Source organism: Cynocephalus volans, chromosome 16 (assembly GCF_027409185.1).
Source record: "Cynocephalus volans isolate mCynVol1 chromosome 16, mCynVol1.pri, whole genome shotgun sequence".
NCBI lineage: Eukaryota > Metazoa > Chordata > Mammalia > Dermoptera > Cynocephalidae > Cynocephalus > Cynocephalus volans.
This window is the reverse complement of record NC_084475.1, coordinates 22421126-22443152: the sequence shown is the minus strand read 5'-3', so window position 1 is coordinate 22443152 and position 22027 is coordinate 22421126. Positions and strand designations below refer to the sequence as shown.

General features: G+C 58.1%; 1 protein-coding gene across 2 annotated transcripts; it reads left to right on the top strand.

Annotated features, from left to right (window-relative positions):
- The first annotated feature begins 1307 nt into the window (after nucleotides 1–1307).
- On the top strand, nucleotides 1308–12042 carry SECTM1 (secreted and transmembrane 1). 2 transcript variants are annotated; one of them, XM_063081174.1, is made up of 6 exons: nucleotides 1308–1454; nucleotides 7128–7287; nucleotides 8055–8363; nucleotides 9313–9366; nucleotides 9661–9803; nucleotides 10434–12042. In XM_063081174.1, exons 2-6 carry the CDS (start codon nucleotides 7194–7196, stop codon nucleotides 10443–10445), a joined length of 612 nt encoding a protein of 203 aa, XP_062937244.1. In that variant the 5' UTR covers nucleotides 1308–1454; nucleotides 7128–7193; the 3' UTR covers nucleotides 10446–12042. The 2 variants fall into 2 exon arrangements, with proteins under 2 accessions (XP_062937244.1, XP_062937245.1); XM_063081175.1 differs by lacking the exon at nucleotides 9313–9366.
- Nucleotides 12043–22027: the final 9985 nt, after the last annotated feature.

The window sequence follows — 22027 nt, the reverse complement described above, 5'->3', positions numbered from 1 at the left end:
CTCGCATCCCTCACCCCTCCCCCTCCCTCTCTTCCCCCTCCTGTCCCCTCCCTCTTTTACCCATCCCCTGTTCCCCTGCCACCCAGTGGGCTTATAGACATGCAGGTCACATCACTGCCCAGCGGCACCCCAGGGCACTCAGGATGAAGACGAACCCCTTCTCCAGGTCCCCTCACCCCATCTCCTGCCCCAACGTTCGTTTCTTCCCCAGCTTCTCCCTGCCCTTGCCAGGCCAGGCCAGGCTCCAGCACCTGCTCCCAAGGGGTCTCCTTGTATCTTGTGGCCATTCGATCGTGTCTCCACTGCCCCAGGTGTAAGCTCAGGGGACAGAATCTGTGTCTGAATCTCCCTTCCACACACACACACCACGGTCCCTCTCAGCCATTAGGAAGCTGTCGCTTGGAGGGTTTGAGCAGTTTGGCTACTGGAGAGTGGCCGTGAGCGGATGGAGGACCAGCAGGCACCTCTTGGTCGGCATTAAAGCCGGGCCCCAGGCTGGTGAGCCCCTCAAAGTTGGTGCCGCTGGACATTGACCAAAGACTGAGAATGCAAGTCTACAACAGCAGTTTCCCTCCAATAAGTCACACAAAGAAAGGACCAAAGTCTCTGCCTTCCCCGGCCGCACTTCAACAGGCTTCCTCATGACCCGCACCAAAGCCACTTGTGCACGGGCAGTTCACGAATCCCCGTGACACTCCCGCAGAGCGCTCGGGGACGCCTGGAGTGTTGGGCCTAGGACCCCTGGCGGGCAGGGGTCCCCTGCGCTCATCGGGGGCTGCAGCTCAGGGCTGAAGGGCAGTTTCAGCCGTTTATGTCCTTCCCGCTCTTTATCTGCCCGCACGTCCGTGCAGCCTGGACACGGCCGCCACCTGCCCCTGTCACAGCTCGACCTCGCGCCTCCTGCGGATCCCGCCCGCGACGCTGCTCGTCCCCAGACCCCGCGGAGACCCGCGGGTGCCCCGATCAGTGCGGGAAAGGGATCCCCGACCCCTGCAGCGCCTCCTGGGAAAACGCACCCGCCGGTGTCCCTTGCTTTAGAATGAGCGGCTAACGAAGTGCTTCCGATGGGGACAGTGACGATTTCGCCACAGAGAAGTCACGAGCGTGTCTCTGTGACCGCAGGCAGCTCCCGAAGCCCGCGCGTCCTCCCACGGCGGGTTCCCTCCTCCGTCCCTCCGGGCGCGGGTCCTCCCCGCTGCCCCGCCCCCTGTTCCGCGTCCTCCCCGGAGGGGACAGCCCGGCGGGGACAGCCCGGGGAGCAGCCGCTCGGAGAGGAGCGGCCCAAGGAGGAGCGGCCCGGGGAGGAGTGGCCCGGGGAGGAGTGGCCCGGGAGGAGCGGCCCGGCGGGGACAGCCCGGGGAGCAGCAGCCCCGAGAGGAGTGGCCCCGGGAGGAGCTGCCCGGGGAGGAGCGGCCCGGGAGGAGCGGCCCGGAGGAGCGGCCCGGCGGGGACAGGTGAGGCGCGGCGAAGGGGACGGGAGCGCACGGGCGCGGGCCGGGGCCCTCCGGGTGCCGGGGATCTTCGGGTACTCGGGGTCGCCGGCTCCTCGCGGGGACTGGGCTCCCGGACGCCCACCCCCGCCGCCGCCTCCGGCCTTAGAGACGCGGCCCCGAGCGCAGGTCCGGGGCGCAGGGACAGCGACTGGGCGCGCCCGGGGAGGGTCGGGGACAGGGGCCGCGGGTCGCTGCGCGGAACTGCGTCTCGGCCGGCGCCCCAGGCTGGGCTCTTGGAGGCGCAGAGGCAGCATCTCGGGCTCGGGCGTCCTCTGGGTCCTCTGGGACCCCTCCCCGCCTTCCGGCCCTCGGACCCGCCGGGAGCAGACGCTGTCGCTCACGCTCGTGCGCACGGACGCCGGCTCGTGTGCACATGTCCCACCGTGCGCGGGGCGCTCGCGTGGGCTCTGCACCCTCACCTCCCGGGCACACGCGTGCACTCGCAGGCGGACACTAGCAGACGCCCAGAAGCAGAAGGAAGTGTGACACTTCCCCAGCCGGGCCCTCTGCCGCCGCTCCCCAGCTCACTCAGGCGGATTCAGTTGGTTTCCCACCCACTGCTGGTCAGTCCTCTGCAGCCTGGGAAGCACTTTACCCGCCTGTGGGTAGAGCAGCTGGCACTGCAGGGCCCAGCACTTCCTGCTCCAGGGGGCCGGGGCTGGGGCCCTCTGCGAAGGGCAGGTGGGCAGGGCCACCCCAGGAGTGAGGTGCAGGGGATCCTTCTGTCTTCCCAAGGACACTGTTCACAGGGGCCAGGGGGACATGCTCCCAGTGAAAGTGAGGGGGTTTCGAGGGTAGCTGCCCTTTCTGGACAAGTCCAGAAGGACTTGGAAGGAAATGCTCCCATGGACAAAGGGCTCAGGGTGCCGTGTCTGTGGGGCTTGGCATTTTGAGTAGACACATCCCACCAGGCCACCAACAGGAAGGAGGCTCCGGCAGCTTTGGCCACAGGGAGTCACTGGGCTGAGGGGTCAGCTGTACCAAGACACTGGACTCCCAGGGGTGCATCCTCTGCTGTGAAGACACCTGCCAGCTTGCTCACCTGTGCCTTCGCGCCTCTCGGGAGGGCTGGAACCTGGTCTGCCACCTGGTCTGCCACCTTGCAGAGGGAGGCCTGGCTGCAGAGGGTGGTTGCTCATTTGTTGGCCCTCCAGGGAGTGTGTCCTCCCACATTTCCAGCCAGCAGAGACCTTGACCTGCCTTCTGTCCCGAGACCTGGGAGTCTGGGGCACCAGGACCCACGACTGACTCGGCCAGGAAGTCTGCACCTAAGGCTGTGCCTAGATCGGCCAGAGACAGAAGTGTAAAGAACCTGTAAGGAGCCGTGTGTCCCCCGATGGCCAAGGGGTGGTGTCCCTAAGGCCAGGGCATCCTTCAGAGACCAGCAGAAGGGAGACACCACCCTGCAGAAGCCCAGCTGCCCAAGGACAGGCCCCTGTGACAAGGGAGCAGTCTGGCAAGCCCAGAAGGGGGGGTGTCAGAGGGACCTGCAGAGACCGAGGGAGACCTCGCAGCTGTGCCTGGGCCTTCGGGAGGTTCCCTGTGCTCATGTGGAGCCCAGCGGATCCCACCCCGCCTCTGCCGACATCCAGGCCCGAGGCAGTGCTGATTGGGGGGGGAGTGGGTGCAAAACCAGACAAGGGCCCTGAGTTTTAAGTCTCGGCTGGACTGTAAATGACTGTTCTTGAGCAGGAGACTGGAGACGCTGGGAGCTGCCTGGGGCTTCCTCCAGCGGCTGGGATGGAGGGCGTCGTGGCCTGGATGAGACCAGATAAGGTTAATGTTCCGCCTTCATCTGCAAAATGCAGCTCGTCGCATAGACCAGGCTGGGTTAGGCCAGTGCCCCAGGCGCAGCCCCCCCTCAGCAGGCACTCAGGTCCGGCCATGGCACCCAAAGCAGTGGGAAGCCTGGGCCCGGGGTGGACCCCAGCCATGGTCAGCAAGGGAGCGTTTGGGCTGTTGGTATGTCCTGGCAGAAACTTCCAAGTTAGGGAAAGTTATTTTGGGAAAATATCACAGGAAAAGGCTTGGGCAGATCTTATCTAAGGTGCCAGGAAAATCCCCTGCCCAGGGAGTTTCGACACATCTTTCTAGAACCTTCCCATCCACAGAGGCTCCTGGCACATTTCAGGGCATTGAGCTGTTGATACCAAATCTGGCGATTGCCAAGGGACCAATGGGTGGAGGCCGGACGGCGACAAGGATTCCGTCCAACGGGGACCCAGCCTCCTTTACACAATTCAGAACAGGTTCCGACAGGACCGGGCGCCTCTCAACAGCACCAAGAAAAAAGTGTGTTAGAATCATGTTAATGTCCTTGTGGAGAAACGGGTGTGAGCACAGACAGCAGAGCCACTTCCTGCAAACATGTGGCCAGAGCCACCTCAGCATGGTGGGACAGGCCACTTCACCTCCTAAATGTCCCTGCACCACCTACTGTCCTCTGGAAGAAGCGGAGCAGATCTCACCACACGCTGTGTACAAATGACTTTTGGGAAGATTCCAGATTCGAACATAAAAACAGATCGAATGTGGCAATCCATGGATTCTTCAGGGTCTGAGAGGGCTTTTTTAATAGAATGTTCTTAAAAACAAATAAACTTTTAAAACTTTTAAAACAAAACCTTGAGGCTTTAAAGAAAAAAACTGACAAGGACAACATAAACAGAGCAAGCCTTTCAATTCCAGGAGCAATCCAAGGAGAAATGACTGGGGAATGAATTTGCCTCATGTGTGACGACAGCCTGTTTCTTTAAAATACCGGTGTCTTAGAGGGGCCAGCCTGTGGCTCACTCGGGAGAGTGTCGTGCTGATAAAATACCGGTGTCTTATAGACTATTGAAGAGAATCAGGTAACCCCAAGAAAAACAGGCAAAGGGTTTGCAAGGCAGGGCCTAACCAGAAACCCTTGAAGGGCCATAGACACAGCGAGGTGCTTGACCCCCACCCCTAGTCCAGTGCACAGATGTGATTGAAGTGACCTGGAGGGGCACAGGCTGTAACTGGCACACCCGTCCCATGCCGCTGCTAGATGGGAGGACAGGTAGACATCCCCCATGATGCGCTCAAGTTGATCAGGAGACACAGAGAAAACGGACACACCGTGACCCCAAAATGCTGCCTCCAGGTGTCCAGGATCACTGCAAGATGACAAAAGTGGGGGGAATAGCTGGATTCTGGGCTCCGTGGAGTGAGGCTGCAGGGGGAAGGGGAGGGGACCATGGGGGAGTGCCTGGGGCTGCCAGACAAATGGCCACAAACTGGGGGGCTTAAAACAACAGGAACTGATTCTCTCGTGGCCCTGGAGAAATCAAGCTGTCAGCAGGGCTGCACTCCCTCTGGAGGCTCTAGGGGAGGCTCCTTCCTGGATCCTCTGTCTCTGGAGGCCCCAGCATCCCTTGGCTTGTGGCCACAGCACTCCAGTCTCTGCCTCCGTCTCCACGTGGCTTCTTCTGTGTGTCTGCATCCAAATTTCCTTCTTATCGGGACACTGGTCATGTTGGATATATGGCCCACCCTGCTTCAGTGTGACCTCGTCCTAACTAATTACACGTGCACCAACCCTATTTCCAAAGAGGTTTCCATTCACACTTCCGGGTGGACATGTGTTTGGGGGGACAGACAGTCCAGAAGGGGAAGGTGCCCATGATTAAGCATCACATCTAACGTGACTTCAGCTGCACCTGTGTGTGCACACGTGTGCACAAGAACATGCATGAAGTGTGGCTCCGGTGTCCGGGGGCTGCTGTCAGGGGACGTCTCCAGGGGGCTTGTTCTTTTTCAGACCTTATTGCTTGTTGCTGTTTTACAAGGAGCGTACAAGGCACCGAGGGGGAAAAGCTACCTCCGCAAAATGGCAAATTAGAAACAGAAGAAGGTTTTGGTGTGTTTCAAGGCGAGTCAAGTGAAGCGGGGGAGCAGAGAAGGAACAAAGAAGCCGTACGGGGCTGGGGTCAATGAGTGTGAACGCCGCCGCACTCGGACCCGCCAGACCTAGAGAATGTCCCCAAACATCAGCGAAAGCCCAGAGACAAAGAACTCAAGGACTCCTCACCCACCCAGGACCTTCTGGAAACCCCTCCCCACACAGCACCCGTCCCCACCTAGCACAGAACCTGACTTCTTCCTGTGGTCCCCTGGAAGCAGACCCCTTCGGGAGGCCTGCGGGAGGGACCCTGCCCCAGGTTGGATGCAGACTCGTCCCCCAGGGCCAGCAGCACTGCCAGTTGTCCTCAGACCTACATCCCCTGACACCACTGGGGTGGGAGCAGGGGGAGCGAATGGGCAGCAGCAAGTCAGGGTCAAGGTGGAGAAAGGGGCCCCGAGTAGGTCACAGGGAATTTGGAAATCGTGAACACCTGTGGCCCTCTGCACGGGGGCTCTGGTCCAGGCTGGCCAGTACCACTGACGTCACTCTCCTGGTTGGCACAGAGCCTCCTGGTCACCAATGGCCCCAAGCTCCTGGAGGCCATTAAATTCAAAGTTCCCTGTGCTCCTGGCCCTTCCACCCAGTCCCCTAAAAACTGGAATAAGAAATCAGACACGGCTGAATTCAAAACCGGAGTCCCACCTACATGACGTTCTAGAAAAAGCAAACTATGCAGAAAGTAAAAAGTTCAGTGGATGACAGGGGTCGGGGGACAGGTGCGGCACGGGATGGGGTGCAGGTTCTTACACATTTGTCAATATTCATAGGGTGTTCAACACCAAGTGTGCCCTAATGTAACCTGTGGACTGTGGGTGACAGTGTGTCACCGTGGGCTCCTCTGTTGTAACACAAGTGCCACATTCGTGTAAGGTGATGGTAATAGGGAAAACTGGGGGGCCAGGGCAGGGTGGGGTGGGATATACAGGACCTATCTGTACTTTCTGATAAGTGTTTCTGCAAACCCGAAACTGCTCAAAAACAAAATTTCAAAAGTCTATTATATTTACAATCAAAGTATCAACAAATGGTCTACTAGGTCATTTTTAAATGCTTTTACATAAATTAGTCAGGATAAGTTTCTCATTTAACAGGCCAGGTGACTACTGCAGGTCACTGGAGCCTGAGGGACATCTCGCTGGCACTTGTTTCAAAGCAAGTAAAAGCCCAGTTTTTTCACTCATGAAGTGCGAGTCGCACATGAAGATGCTTCTTACTGATCAGAGCAAATCTGGAAGCGAGCCAGACGTGCATTGAGAGGTCCTGTGACAAGCAGACGGGCCAGGGCTGCAGAAGGTGTCTCAGGGAAGTGTCAGGTCAAAAGCAGCTGCAAAAGGTCCTACCTGTCGTGACCCTGCTTCTAAGGAGAAGCCAATGCAGGCACAGTTTTGGGCACTTTATTATACAGCGAAAGGGTGAGGCCGCGATGCCCTGGGGATGGGCATGGGCTGCTGTTGACAGTGACTCTTCTCCGTCTCGTCTGTTTCCTCCTTTCTGCTCGACGTCCAGCATCACAGCCAGGCACGGGACAGGGAAGGAAGGGGTGGGGCGCTGGGAGGCTGAGGGTCAGGCCGGGGCTCTGGCACTGCAGGCGAGCTGGGTGGGGGTGTTCAGGACCCCGGGCTGCCGGGCCTGGCCAGGCTGTGGCCACTCCACTGTCCTCTGCCGCAACCTCGGGGCCTCTGACCCATGGGCTTTCCTTCCTCCAGGGAGTGTCCCATAACCGATGGTGAGGACCAGGGACCCCTGAGGACACTCTCCCTGTCCAGACCCCCATGATGACCTGCCTCCTGGCGTGTCCCGGCCCCATTCCCTGGATGCTCGGGACCCTCCTGCTCCTGGCTGGCTCCCTGAGTGCTCAGAATGGAGGTAGGAGTCGGTGTCCCACCCTCTCTGCCAGAGGAGGGGGACCAGCGGGGTCGAGGCAGGGGAGGGAGGAACAGACCTGGGTCAGGGCTGGATGTGACCCAGGCGTCGGGAACGACCCTGACCTTGAAGACCCAGGGCCCGTTGGTGAAGAGGTGGCCTGCGCCCCTGGGTGGGATGGGGTGAGCTGCATCCCCCCCCCCCCGTGCACAGCAGAGGGTGGGTGACCACGGCACCTGGTGGCCACTGTCAGAGCATTTGTGGGGGGCGCCCAAGACCACATCCAAGTTCTAAGAGAAAGAGGGTCCCGGTCAGGTAGGGACATGTGCTGTGGCCAGGGAGAGGTGGCAGGACAGGACCGAGGACGGCCATCCCTGCTGTGGTCCGTGGTCCTTCTGTGGACCAGCTGTTCAGCATCACCGGGGGCTCCTTAGCCATGCAGACCCTCAGACCGGACAAAACGGGGTCTGCATCGGAAGTGGGTCCCCGGTGATCCCACCCACACACACACACACACACACAGCTCTCTGGATCTGGATTCTCCCAGGCTGTGCAGTGATGTGGCCCAAGGGTTCTAAAACATGCCACTACCCAGGTCAGGTCATTAGCAGGGCCAGGGACAGCGCATGTGCGGATCTGATCTGATCATCGCATAAACAGCAACTCCTGGAGACCGTCACCTGCCCCTGCCCCTGGTCCTGGGGAGAGGAGTCAGCCAGCATCCCAAGGCCCAGCCCTGACCATGTGTGCGACACGTCCCCTCCACACAGGCTGGGACAGCCCCACCTGCACCCTGGGCGTGGTCTCCGTGACCAGGGGCGAGTGTGCCGTGATGGGCTGCAACATCTCCAATGCCTTCTCCCATGTCACCATCCGGCTGAGTGCCCACGGGCAGGACAGGACCATCTTCCTCAACAAGGCCCAAGGAAACTTCCAGAAGGAGGGGTGGCAGCTGCAGGTAGAAGGAGGCGTGGCCCAGCTGGTGATCCCAGAGGCCCAGGACAGCCACGCGGGGCTGTACACGTGGCACCTCACAGGGCACCAGAGAAACAACAGACAGATCACACTGAATGTTTCAGGTGAGGGGGAGCCACAGGCCCAGGGGACCCAGGGAGGCCAGGCCTGGGCTCTGAGCACACAAAGCAAAGCGAGGCAAGACTCTGCTCCTCAGAAGAGCTGCAGCCGAGAGCCAGGCACCCCTTGTCCTCCCCGCCGCCCCAACTCCCACACCCCAGAGGTGGGGGAAACGGTTCCCGAAACCCCGAGCTCTGAGGGGCCCCCAGGACCCCGGCCCAGCCGGGAGCCCGTGCTGCGCCCGACAGCGCCGCCCAGAGGCCCCGGGACTCCAGCTCCTACAGCCCCCACCTCTGCTCTGCCCCTCAGCACCTCCCACCCCCGCTGCCTTGCCTGGACACTGTCCCCCTGGAAGACAGCAGTGTCCCCACCACAGCCTCACTCTCTGACACCCCCCCCCCCCGTGTCACCGCTGGAAGCAGCCACCACCCCCTCCATCGTGCTCACCCCTGACCTCCTTCCTCCTGATGCACCTATAGCCCTCAGCTCCCCCCAGGACACAGACACGGCCCCAGCACCAGGGTCCGCAACGCCAGCCACCCTGGCCACCTCCCTCCGTCCCTCCCTCTGGGCTATGCGCCCCCTGCAGGTTCCATTCATTCATCTGGGAACAGGCAGTCAGCACAGACCTTCCCCACCCTGTCCCCTCCACGCCCCCTCCCCTGTTCTCAGGCCCCTCCAGGTGGGCCCTGGGCCTCCTCTCCCCCCCTCCCCCGGCTGCAAAATTCCTGGGGAGTCTCCACGTCCCCCTCCCGGCTCTGCCACCCCCACCACGCTGGGCTCTGATCCATCTGGGTCACCCTGAGCTCGGTTGTACTTCGCCTCCCTTTTGGGAGGGGCTGTGACCCTGCCCCTGGAGGGGACCCAGCAAGCCCCTCCGGGACTCCAGGCGACACCCTGACTCTGGGGACTGCATCGGGCCGCCCCCTCCCCTGACGTGTGTCTCCTCGGCAGAGCCCCATGACCTGCAGGAAGGAGGCGGCCTGGAGCGCTCCACGCGGTCCTGGGGTAGGTGTTGTCATCACTGTCCCCGAGACACAAGCACCCTCTGGGTCTCCAGCAACCTCAGGCGTCCCAGGCTCCAGGCCTGGGTCCTGCCCATGCTGGGCACCTTCCCCCGCTCCCCGGCTCTCCAGCGGGTATGGTCCCCGCGGGGGTTGTTCCCTCCCAGGGGGCGTCCCCGTGGGGTAGGGTTGGGTTCACGGGGAAGGGGTACAGGGTGGACGCGGGAGGCTGCTCCGGGGAGCAGATGGTGCCGGCGGACACCTGCCCCACTCTCTGCTCCACACCCGACTCCTTCAGGCCCGGGGACTCCACAGGTCGTGTCATCGCCTGCGGTGGGGCCCAGGCCCATGGTGGGGGTCATCCTCGCCGCCTTCTTCCTGATGCTGGTGGTGGCCGTGCTCGCCTGGTGCAGGCGCCACCAACCCCCGAAGTTCGCACAGGTAGGAGGCGGCGCCTGCTGCATGGACTGCAGACCTGGGGGTCAGGGACGTGGGGGGTCACCCCAGAGCCCTCCAGGAAATTGCCCCAGACTGTGCTTGCCTTGCTGCCCTGTCCCGATCTGGGCTCAGGGGTGGGTAGGGAACACTGGTCCCAGTGAGCCGATCGCCGCCACCAGGACCCCAACTGGCTGCTGCCCAGAACTCAGGTGTTGGACTCTGGCCGGGCCAACGAGGCGCACTCCTGCCCCTCTATCTCCAAGGCCTGACTTTGTTCCCAGGACACCCCGGAGGTGGGGGGAGGGGGTGTCTGGACTTCTGGCCCCTGAAGGTGATCTAGGGATTTGCATCAGGTGCAAAACCTGTAGCGGAGGATGCCCTGGGAAGGGGTTCCCCTCAGACCCAAGCCGGTCTGGGGCGTTGGCGGAGGGGTGTGAGTGTGTGTGAGTACGTGTGTGCCTGCGGGGGTTTGCACGTAAGCACGCTGGGGTGCGCATGTGCATGCCTGGTAAGCAGAGCTGGGGGGAGGCCTGTGGGCATGGTGGGCCGTCTGTGTGCAGTGGTGCTGAGTGTGTCTAAGAACACGCGCACACACGTGTCTGCTCACAACCCTCATCCCGCTCCCCTCCGCAGGTGAGATTGTGAGCCAGGAGCCAGGGCCCAGCAGCAGCTGAGCAGAGCCCACCCCCGCTGAAGTGCGGATCTTGCCTCCTTAAGCCCCTACCCAAGGCCAGCAGCACCCTGTGTGCCAGGAGGTGGGGAGGCCCGTCCTTCCATACTCACGCAGAGGACAAGGACGTTGGCTCACTTGAGAAGGGCCTAGGAAAGCTGCGCAGCATCCTGGACTTGGCTCTGCCACCCAGGGACAGGTGACATCCTTCCCACACTGTGGTCAGAGGCTCTCTCTGTTCCTCACCCTGTTTCCAAAAATGGGAAAATCTCAAATGTCAAAGAAGTTGACCTAACAGGATCCATCCCCTTCCATGCAGAAGACAGATGTGTGCCTCGACCTCCCCAAGAGCTCTCTCTCTGGCAGACCCCATCCCGAGACATAGATCAGGTCCCTGCAGAAAGTGACCCAGAGGACCAGGGCAGCTGGAGCCAGTTTCCAAGGCCTCAACTTGAGCCTGACTCCCACCCTACTCAGGGGACCCCCTTTCTTTCCTTTCATCCTGCCCTGTTCCTCAGGCCTTGCCAACCCTCTACTCTCAGATACTGACAGCTGTAGGCAACAGAAACTGGCAAGGCTGTAGCAGCTCTAAACTACTGCATTGACCACCTCACCTGAGGGACACATGTGGAGCTCTGATTCAACAATCCGAGGACACGCCTTCATGGACATACAGGACATTGACAACCACTGACCCTGAGAAGACAATTGAGTCGTGACCAAATTGCAAGATTCAAGGTGAGGGGACCCAGAGCATGAAGCTAGAGGTCAGAATGAAGTCACAAGTTGGTCACTGAAAGATAAGCACTCCAACACTTCCAGAATTTTAAAAACATGCTGCTGAATACATTTGAGAGTTAAATAAGAAATCACAACTGAAACTTCCCAGTTCCCAGAAGTGGGAACCAATGCCCAGAAGTGGAAGAAAGTGAAACTCCACACATCACCTGGTGCAGCAGAAGCTGCGGCCGAGGAGACGGCAGCAGGTGAGCCCGGAAGAGGAGACAGGCAGAAACGCTCGAGCCACATGTCCATCCTAGGACGCACGGTCCGGCATCGTGTAAATACGGGAGAGAAGCAGGATCAGACATGGTGTGTGTGTGTGCGTGTGTGTGTATGCGCGTGTGTATATGCGTGTGTGTGTGTGTGTGCATGCATGCGTGTGTGTGGACACAGACGGGTCTGCAAGGCCGAGTCAGCGAGGGTCCTCAGGTTCCCTGGGGGATTGAAACTGGAGGGCGGATGGGAGCGCCACAGTGGTTTTTATTAGGCATCATGGCTGGCTTGACATCAGCACAGCCAGGCTGAGCAACTTTCCCTCTTCTCCCGTCCCCTTTCCCTTTTCTGCTCCCGGACTGAGATCCGTCTCCTGGGAAGGGGTAAACATTAATGTTATCATCAAGGGAACGTCTGGTGGGCTCTGTCTAGCAGGTGTCGGGCTGGAGGGCTTTGAACTGAGACAGTGGCTAATCAAGAGCCTGTGCCCTAACCAGATGTCATCAGACCACAAGGGCTGTGTCAGTCACCTTGCAGTTTATTGCATCTGTGTGAGACAGGTTGAATTGCTTTATTGTGTACCTGTATCACTTTTGGAATAAACAGACTGGTTTAATTGTCACAGTGTGTGAATGCTTTATCAGGGTACATGTTTTCATCAGACTCCCAATGGCACCTCACCCATCTCATGGCGTGGGGACGAAGGACTCGAGCCCTCAGCTGCCCTCAGGCCCCTCACCTTGTGGGATGCTCCCCCCTGAACAGCCGCTCCCCCAAGACATGGGGACCAAGCCCCTACCCAGGAACCCCCACTAAATTGAGGGGCCCTGGCAGGTCCAATGGGAGAGAAGGAACAGGCTGAGGCTGATTTGGGATGTGGCCTCAGGGACAAGACCCTCCTCTGGCCCAGGGCAGGGCATGGGGGAGTGGAGGGCCAAGGGCACAGAGGACATCAGGGTGGGGTGGCATTTTGGTCACCAGGCTGGGTGGTCATTTGTGGGGCCTCTCTCTAGTGCCTCCTTTGCACTCTGGGTGACGGGGCTCCCTGAGGGCAGGGGCCGGGGCCTCTGTGCTTGTCCATGGTGGACTGGATTTCATACTGATGGTGGTACCAGCTTCCTGTGAGGAGGACAGGCTTTGTTTCATCTGCCCATTAGGAGAAGTTTACTCCTTTGGAATGTCCAGGAGGACTTTGTTTTCTATTGCCCAGCTCTGGACACCAGGGCTGCTGGCCAGCCTTCAGGCCTCACGTCCCCAGGAAAAGGAGGACTCTACCTGCGGGGCAGCTGAGACCTTCTACAGCGTCCAGTCTGGACCCTCCTCTGCCAGCCACTGGAATTCGAGGGTTCCCTAGAATTTGGTTCTGATCCTCCTGTCTTCCATGAAATCAGGGCATGGTTCATACCCCAGAGCCCCTCACCTCCTGCACAGTGAGGCCTGCCCTCCTGGGTGTCCACAGCCTGTGGGCATCTCCCCTTGGTGTCCCAGGGAGTCTTCCTGGTCCCTGACACCTGCTCCCCACCTGCCAGCCTGCCACCTTGGGTTCCTGTGGAGCGAATAGCCAGTCCGCCACCCAGCCAGGCACTGGGTCCTCCAGGATGACTCGACCCATGTCCAAACTACCACCACCATCTGTGACTTCTCTCTCCTGGGTCCTACTCAGAGCCTTTCCCACTGGCCCTGGACACGCATGGAATCACTGAATCACTGCAGGGACCTCCAGACTCATATCCCCCATTCCCAGCCCATCCCCACCCCACCCTCACCCAAGTATTGCATGGAGACCTAGTTACACTACAGAATCACCGGCTGCTTATCTGAAATTCAAGTGTAACTGGACGTATGGGACGTACTATACCAGGGTGAACTTTCTCCTGATGAATGAAGCAAATTCCATGTATAAAGCAAGTGCGGCTGCTCAGCCTGCGGTGCTGCCGACACCTGCTGCCTAAACGGCGGAGTCAGGGCGCTCCCAGTCCGAACCAGACCTGCCACTTTCTTCCCTGTGGCCCACCCTCCCCCACTACGTCCCCCCACCCCCCACCCCTGTGAGTTCTTCATTGTCTTTTTTTTTTTTTTCCTTTTCGTGACCGGCACTCAGCCAGTGAGCGCACCGGCCAGTCCTATATAGGATCCGAACCCGCGGCGGGAGCGTCGCCGCACTCCCAGCGCCGCACTCTCCCGACTGCGCCACAGGCTCAGCCTCTTCATTGTCATTTTTAAGCCAAGGACAATGGTTCTCGGGCCTGTCCATGAGTGCCCTGGAGCATCCTGCTGGGGGCCCACGGGAAACGGCTTTATTAAGCCTGTTGTGCTGCTGTTGGTACCTCCTGGCCTTGGCTGACTTCCACGCCTCCCTCTGCACCTGCCCGAGGCTGGGTGTGTGGCCTGGGCGTCGGGCTGGGAGACGGGGATAAGACCTGTTCCTGGTACCTTTCTATCCCAGTGCTCTTGGACCCTCCACCCCCAGCTGGACAAGGGTCAGGGCCTCAGATGTTGGAGGCTTCAGTGAGGGAGCTGGTGATGAAGGTGCTGGAAGAAAGGAAGGGGCCATGGGAGCAGAGAGACCCGCGTGGGAAACAGGAAGCTACCCGGGCTGGAGGTGGCAATCCCAGGACTGCCGAGTCCACAGGCCGGTGGAGCAAGCTCTGTGGGGTGGGGCGGGGGTGGACAGAGCGCCCTGTGGGGCCTCTGCTGGCTCTCGGGGCCCTGAGGCTACCCGGTGGCTTTTGGCTCTGTGCCCAGAGAATATTCACGCTTGTCTCGAAGACTGAAGCGCAAAGTCCCTGGCAGCGTTTTCGAAGCCAACTTGAGCCTTCCACCCTCCTGGTGAGGATGGGACCCCCTGGAGCAGCCCGGGAGAAAGGGGCGTCCGCTGCGGGGAGATGCGGGATGGTGCAGTGAGCAGGGGGGACCCCTCGACAGGCCTGACCCCTCCCCGCCCCTCGTGGTCTGGACTGCTCCAGGGTGGGCAGCTGAGCCGGTGCTGTCCCTGCAGAGGATCCCGGGGCACCCGCGGCATCCAGGCAGCAGGCTCTGACCCAAGCCGAGGCCCAGGGGGAGGGCCGCGCACCCCGGTCAGAGTTGGGCAGGGGCCGAAGGCAGTGGCGGGAGCCCCAGGGAATGCTGGGGCAGCGGGATCTGCTTGTGGACACAGGAGTGTGGGGACAGGGGAGCCAGGCCAAGGCACCCCTGGGGTCGTCTGTGAATCCCCCCACCAGACAGGGAGTTGCCAGAAGGCTGTCAAGAGTCTCCCAGCTGGTTGGGGGTGGGAGTCTGTGGTGGGCTGACTGAGACGGCCCGAAGATGTCCCCGTCCTGATTCCCAGAACCCGTGAGCATGACCTGACATGGCAAAGGGATGGGTTCCAGTGAAGGACCCCAGGATGGGCAGTGACCCTGGATCATCTGGGAGCCCTGGATGTCATCACAAGGGTCCCTAGGAGAGGGAGGGAAGAGGGAGGACCAGAGGAGACGTGGGAGGGAAGAGGAAGTGGGAGGGAGGGCGGAGGACGCTGCGCTGCTGGCCTGGGGACACAGGGAGCCCCACGCGTCCAGGAACACGGGCACCTCTGGACGCCAGAAGAGGACAGAGCGGACGCTCCCCTGGGGCCTCCAGAAGGGACCAACCCTACGCAATGTTAGTTTAAGCTCAGGGGCCCTTTCGGACTTGCGACTAGCGACGAGGCTGCCGGCCCCTCCAGCAGCCCCAGCGGGTCTCCAGCCAGAACAGGGGTGTGGGTGAGGCCGGAAAGGGGCTGGACATGGGTTCTCTCCCTCCTCAAGCCCGGGGCCATGGCACATGCGCATGCAGGGTTCCTAACAGAGGGTGCCCGGCTCCTACTCGAGCGAGCATAGTCGTCGTCTGGAAGGTGGGAATCCAGAATGTGCCCACCGGGCCCACCAGACCCCAGAGCAGGGCACCCTCTGCACCAGCTTTGAGGGCCAGGACTGTCCTGAGCCACACCAGCCACCCCCACACACTGATGGAGAACATGCCCTTCATCAGGCAGTGGCCCTTCTGGTAGGGTCACTGTGGGAAAAGTCAAGGTCCCTGCTTGCCAGGGAGTCAAGGCCAGAACGGAAGCGCAGCAGGACGACTCCTGCGGGGAGAACACGACACCCCCTCGGCCTGCCTCCACTTCCCACGCCACAGGCCCCCCTGAGTTCGGGCCCAAGTCCCCACTCCTGGCTCTCCTGCAGCCCTGCCTGACCCCCCGGCTCCCAGGCCCTTCTGTGAGTCAAGGGGGCCACTCTGTGGGGGGGACAGGCTGCAGCTACACGTGGAGAGGACACCAGGAATTCCTGCTGGTGTCTGGGGCTGTCTGGGGAGGGTCAGAGAGGCAGGATTGTGTACAAGGCCGGGCTAGGCCAGGGCGCGGCAGGCCCCGGTGAGTCTCGGCCAGCTGGGGGGAGGTCTGAGCAGTGGCCCCAGTGAGCAGAGGAGCCAGGGATGTGGGCACTGTCCCCGAAGTCCCCACAGCTGCTCTGGCCTCTGTCCATCTGCCACCGCCCCTCCTCTGTGGGTGTGATCTTGGGCCTGGCAGGGGGCATCTTTCCACAGCTGGGTCTCTGGCTCTCTCAGCCTGTGGTCCACTCGGGCCACAGAAGACCCTGCAGAGCATGACACCCTCAGACCCCTGCTCCTGACTCAGAGATCCCCTCAGAGCCCCCTCCCTGGGCTGGGCGTGAGGGGTGGGAGGCCAATTCAGGAAGACCCCAACAAGGTCAGTCCAGCCAGAGCAGCCCTGGGGGCAGAGCATGGAGCAGACCTCGAGAGGCTGACAGGACAGACAGGGGACGTGCCACCCACGCCCCAGTTCCTGCCCAGCGTCCCTCCCATGCCTTCCTGTTCCACGGTGACCAGGGCTGTGGAGGGCACAGGTCTGAGGAGAGCAGAGCTGGCAGGCCCTGGAGGAGCATGCGAATGAGGCCCAGCCACCTCTCCCACCTGTGGCCCTTGGCAGTGACTCAGCCTGTCTGTGCCTCGGTTTCCACCACCATGTGGAAGGCCTGGCCTGGTCTCCTGTGCTCTGGTCCTTATTGAGGACTTCGTGAGCTCTCAGCAGCCTGCGAGGGCCTCAGTGTCCCCAGAGCCTGCACGGGTGTCCGTGTCGTCGAAGTTAGCCCAGCGGAGGGGTGGACATAGTCTCGCTCCCAAGTGTGCACAGCCTGGGATCACAACGAGGGTCATCATGCTGCGTCGTGTTGAGGAACAACAGCCACGCTGGTGTCACTTGTGCTCATGGGTTAGGGCTTTCTGCGTATCTGCAGTGAAAGGTGCCAGCCCCACGCTGGACTGTGTGGAAGATACCCCCGCACTGTTTGCCTGTGGGGCTCCTGTCCTCAGTCACATGCCCCGTCAGCATTCTGGAAGCTGCCACCTGGCCCAGCTGTGCCTGGGGACATCGGCGATGAGACCTAAGGCTGGAGGCAGAGTCCTCACTCTGGGCTGGGGGCACAGGAGCAAGCAAAACAGGGGCTCCCAAGGAGAAGGAAGGAGGGGCAGGTCGGGCTGCTTGGCGGAATTTCCAGAAAGTTGGAGCTGAAGAGAACGGGCGGGAGTCGCTGGGAGGCTTTGGAACCTGGGTTTGAAGGTGGTGGGGACCAGGAGGTGTCCCCCTTCTCTTTTGTCTCTTGGGGGCTGCATCTGCTCAGCCCCTCCTCCCGCGGCTGACCTCAGGCCCAAGGCACAGCTCCAAAGGTCACCTCTCCTCCATTCAACACGGGCTCCAGTCGGGCCGGAGGCTCCTGCCCAGGGAAAAGAGAATGCAGATTCCTCTCGGCACAGAGGCCAGCCTGGGGCAGGACCAGCAGGGAGGCTAGGCTTCTGCCAGGGCAGGCGCAGGGCAGGGGTCTCAGTCACAGATTCAGCAAAGGGACGGGCCTCACCTGGGAGGAGGTGGGGATCAGACCAGGGGGACTTGTGACCCAGATTGGGTCCTTCCTCCATGGAGCCAAAGGAGAGGAGCCAGGCAGAGGGCCAGGTGTGTGTGGAGTGTGGGACGGCTCTGCTTCCACGTTGTCTCTGATTCACGGGGCCTTGAAAAACACAGGGGGTGATTTATCCAATATGTGCAGACAGGGAGGTGGGGCATGGAGAGGGGGAGGGAGGCCGCACTCCACACCTCGGGCCCCACGGCTCCCCCGTCTCTAGTCCTTGCAGCCCTGTCCCATGAGCTGTAAGCTCACATCTCCACTTTACAGATTTGGGGTGTGGTTCTGGGGAGTCTGCCCAAAGCTGGAGCTCTCCCCAGCCCCTCACTCTGTCCCTGCTGGTGGAAAGCCTGGCACCCTTGCTTGGGATTCTCCTTGAGGAATCTGGCCTTGGGGGGAAGCGAATGTGTCCCAGCCTACCCAAAGCTGCTGCCATCTCTTCACCCCAACAGGGGTGGTGGCTCCTCCAGCAGCTGTCCTCAGCCCAGCGCCTGACTTGCCCAAGGGGGCCTCCCCCACCCCTCAGCTCTGTTCCAAGGTCCCAGCCCCAAGGTCCCAGCATGCTTCCACTTGGAGACCCGAGGCTCTGAGGGTTGCTGGGGGAGGGTGGGGTCTTTCAAAGGGGCTGCTGAGGACAGATGCAGGCTCGGTGCTGCCCACCAACCCCCAGCACTAGAAATTTTCATGCTGCCTCATGGCTGGGGGCTGGCCACCCAGCACCTGGATGAGAAGCCACCCCCAATCCCCACAGCACCAGCCCAAAGTGAGGGCAGCCTTGTGGCATGAGAGGCAGAACCCTGGCTATTACCAGACTCAGGTCAGGCTGCCCACCCCCTTGAAAAGGAAAGAAAAAAAATCAGAATTCAAATGGTTGGTGTTAGAAAAGCAGACGTATTCAGCTGAAGGAGGTGGTAGGCTACCCCATCTCAAAGATTTATGTTTACTAAGGGGTTCTTAAAGGAAGGCTTGAGGGAATGGAGTGTGGGAGGTTGTTGTCGACCAGTACCCAAGGGGAGATGGTGGGAAATGAAGAGACACACTTTATGGGGTCAGGAGGACCTTACAGGATGCGGACCTGTAAGGCATCGTAGTTTATTTTAGGTTCCTTTTTATAAGCCAGTGAAAATAACAAATCATACTGATTAAATCAGTTATGTCTGGCAACAAGCTATTTATAGAACATTTTCAGCTGCCACAGCACTTGAAGATTCACAGCTAAGTGCTTATCAACAAAATAAGAACATAAACTTCTCATTTACAAAGCTTCCAGGGTCCTGCGTTCAATCAAAGGTCAGACCTCAAGGGGAGGGTGAAGGGGAAAGTAGGCAAAAGGGATGCCAGCCTTGCTGGCTTCCCTAGAATAGCAAGGACTTTGTCAGCTTGTTATTTAGTACCTCACAGGAGGTGAAAAGCAGGAGAGCAGGAGATGTGAGTTACGAGGAGTCCATTTCTATGGGTCAGGTACAAGGTCTCACCAAGGCCTCGTCTGGTTTCTGTTCTCATCTTCACTGTTATCTCAGGACCCTGCAAGACTTCAATTTGCTCTGGTTAACTTGGCTGGTGCCCAAGGTCAGCTCCTGTCATTTGGCCTTGATCATTTCTCAAAACTCTACAAGTCTCAGAGAAAGAACTATTAGCTTTGCAAAGAAGGAATTAGCTTCTTGGCCTTGTTTTCCTACTTAGTGAGTGAGATAAGAAAGTCAGAGCATGAGAAGAAGGAGTGGAGGGAAAAAACTGTCCATATCATATCATACCCACTATATCATGTCCAGCATGATGTTGTCTGTGTTCCATGAAGCTGTGCCTTTGGTGAACAAGTCCCAGTCTCACTTAGGCAATAGTTGGTCCAGCAGACCCCGCCCACTGGAACAGACTGCCTCTGTAACTTCAAGGCAGTCCCGCCTTAATTATGCCATCCTCTATGCCATTGGGGTGGCTGGATTCAGGTTGGTGGTTGTTTGATTGCAGACTTTGGGTGGAAACAGTTCACATTTAGGAGGTCCGACTCCAGCAAGGAGCATCTGGAACTGCAAGGCTTGCTTGGGAGGCACACGTATCTGCATATATTGTTTCTCAGGAGGAAAAGTTACTTTGCATAGTAAATCTCTTCTCAGCAAATGTATGGGACACTGAAGCATATACAAAAAGCTGTGTCTCAATGTCGTGTCCCCCAGATGGCACTCCAGAGGCTGAAGAAAAGGCTCTTGTTGGGGCCTATCTGTAACCTCTATTATGGGAACTGTCTTCCCAGCACTTTTAGCTAATTTAGTGTTTAAGACTGAGTGACTGGCTCCAGTCTCCAATAGAAAAATCAATTAATTTGTTCCCCACTGTCAATTGTACCTGGGGCTCCTGCGGAGAAAGAATTAGTGGCTCTGAAAGGTTTAGTGGAGCAGTCTGGCCCCATCACTCATCATCAGAGATGTCTTCCTGTTCCATCATCATTTGGGTCCCAGTTAGGCTTAACCAGGGGCACAGTCCTGGCAGAATCTGGAGTTCCATTAGATCCTCTTGATGGAGGTGGTGAGCCTCATCTTTTGCCTTATCTATAACAAGTCGCCTATCATCAGCTGTCAATAAAATGTTCATTAAGACCTGAACATCTGCCCACGTGGGTCGATGAATATTAGAAACACTGGTAAAGAGCTAAGTCATTTTCTGAAGATCATCTCTGTATGGAGGATTTGAATGTTTCCAATTTAACAAGTCTAAGGCAGAGAAAGGTGTATATGCCCAGTAACATCCTGCAGGTTGGCTGTGCACATTCAGTCCACCAACTGGGAATTGGTGGAGTGGAAATTGTCCCCCTATGGTCGGGGATGCACCAGGGCCGAAATGGGTGCCTTGCTGAATCTTAGAAGGAGAGACCGTTCTGGGGCCCTGATCATATTGGAATGGGGCTAATGCCCCATCTAACTCATCATTGGGAAGCTCTGGGGCCACCATTTGAGGCTGAGGTACCTCAGACAGTGGCTCAGGAAGAGGCACCACTGCAGGTCCTATAGGACTCAAAGCCTCCAACAAGTATTGATTTTCCATTTTATTATCCTTTTTTATTCTCACTGTCTGGCAAAGGGGGATAACAAGGTGGCTTATCAGATAGTCTGGAGGAGCCACCTCATTTTACCATTAATTTGGACCCTGATCCTCCTCTCGAAGAGTCCCAATTATGTAAATGGCGTGGTCCACGCCATGGTGGAGCCCTGAAAAGAACAGCTTGAGCTGCCCTCTCCGAGTTGGCAAGGCCGCCGGAGGGAGAGCTGCTGGCAGGATCATGGCTACGAGCACTTGCTACAACTGTTAGGATCTCCACCTTGGCATAGTGGTGCTGCTTTTATTTTCTCTTTTGATGTTTTGGCCAGCATGGCAGTTTCCTGAGTTTCCAAAAGACGCAGAAAATGACACACAAACAGTTGTTGTCATAAAATTAGTCCCACCAAAGATCCGGGAAGATTGAACAATTCCAAATTGTCCCTTTTGAGTCAATGGATGTTTCAAAAACATCAGTCACAATTAATCATGGGCAATTGCCTTTACCAGAGAAATTAATAAATAAAAGAAGTCCCCATCCTCTTCCCACCATCTGGATAAATGGTTACATGGGATAAAAAATGAGAAAGGGAAAAATCTGGTACCCTCCCAGGGGACGTCCAAAGTATGATCTAAGTTGGCAAACGTCATTTACTGGAGATTGTATTAATGGCAAGAGAATGGTTGGCATTAATGAGAAATTATATGATTGGGACAAATTAAGTATATGGGAACGAAACCGTAGAACCCCCTTTACTTGGTGGTGTCCAGTTTTAATAAATCATTAAAAATCAGGTATTGGGATAAAAATATATGCTGTAAAATTATTAAACCTGCAAAATTAGATCTTAGAAGAATAAGAGAGTGCACCTGGCTTTGTGAGGGAGGGTGCTATGCACAAGGACACTTTAACATTTAGATCAAGATTACAGGGCCACAGCCAATGCATAACCTCAAAATGTGCATGATAATGCTGCTCAAATATCCATTGTTCCTTTTCTTTCCATTAGAACATAATCATTAGACCCCCATTAGAATTTAAATGTTAGCATTGTTCCTTTTAGCAAATTTGTACTTACATTTAACAATAGTAGTAGGTCATATGACAGTATTGTCTATCACTTTGTAACCGCAATAGCCACCACCCTGTTAATAGGGTAGATATTAACCACAGTTTGCCAACAGGAAAAGGTAACAGGTTAACTTCAGGACAATGAGACAATGGTCCCGATCTGATAACCTGATACCAAAAGGAGGAAGCACGAGCTAAGACATGCTGACGAAGGGAAAAAACTGGCTGACCACCAAAAAAAGTTTCCCCTGTGCTTTTTGAATTATTGACTCAAGCTTGCTGATGTAATAAAAATAGTATCCAAAGCCCCCCTACAGAGCTGTAAATTTAAAGAAAAGGCATTGTCTCATGCTCTACTGGGCTCCAGCCCCAAAGCGCTGACAGCCCGCAGAGAAAGAACGTGCACAGTGATGCACTGAGGTCTCCATCTGTGTTTGTTATTTTCACCGACCCTCTCCATCCCTTTTCGGGTACTCACCCCTCGCTGAAGCTGGACTTCGGCATGTAAAAGCATAAAAGACTG

Coding starts and splice junctions, on each gene's coding strand:
- SECTM1 (XM_063081174.1), top strand. CDS start 7,194: ATGATGACCTGCCTCCTGGCGTGTCCCGGCCCCATTCCCTGGATGCTC. Junction 7,288..8,054: donor CCTGAGTGCTCAGAATGGAG/GTAGGAGTCGGT, acceptor CCCTCCACACAG/GCTGGGACAGCCCCACCTGC. Junction 9,367..9,660: donor GCGCTCCACGCGGTCCTGGG/GTAGGTGTTGTC, acceptor CGACTCCTTCAG/GCCCGGGGACTCCACAGGTC.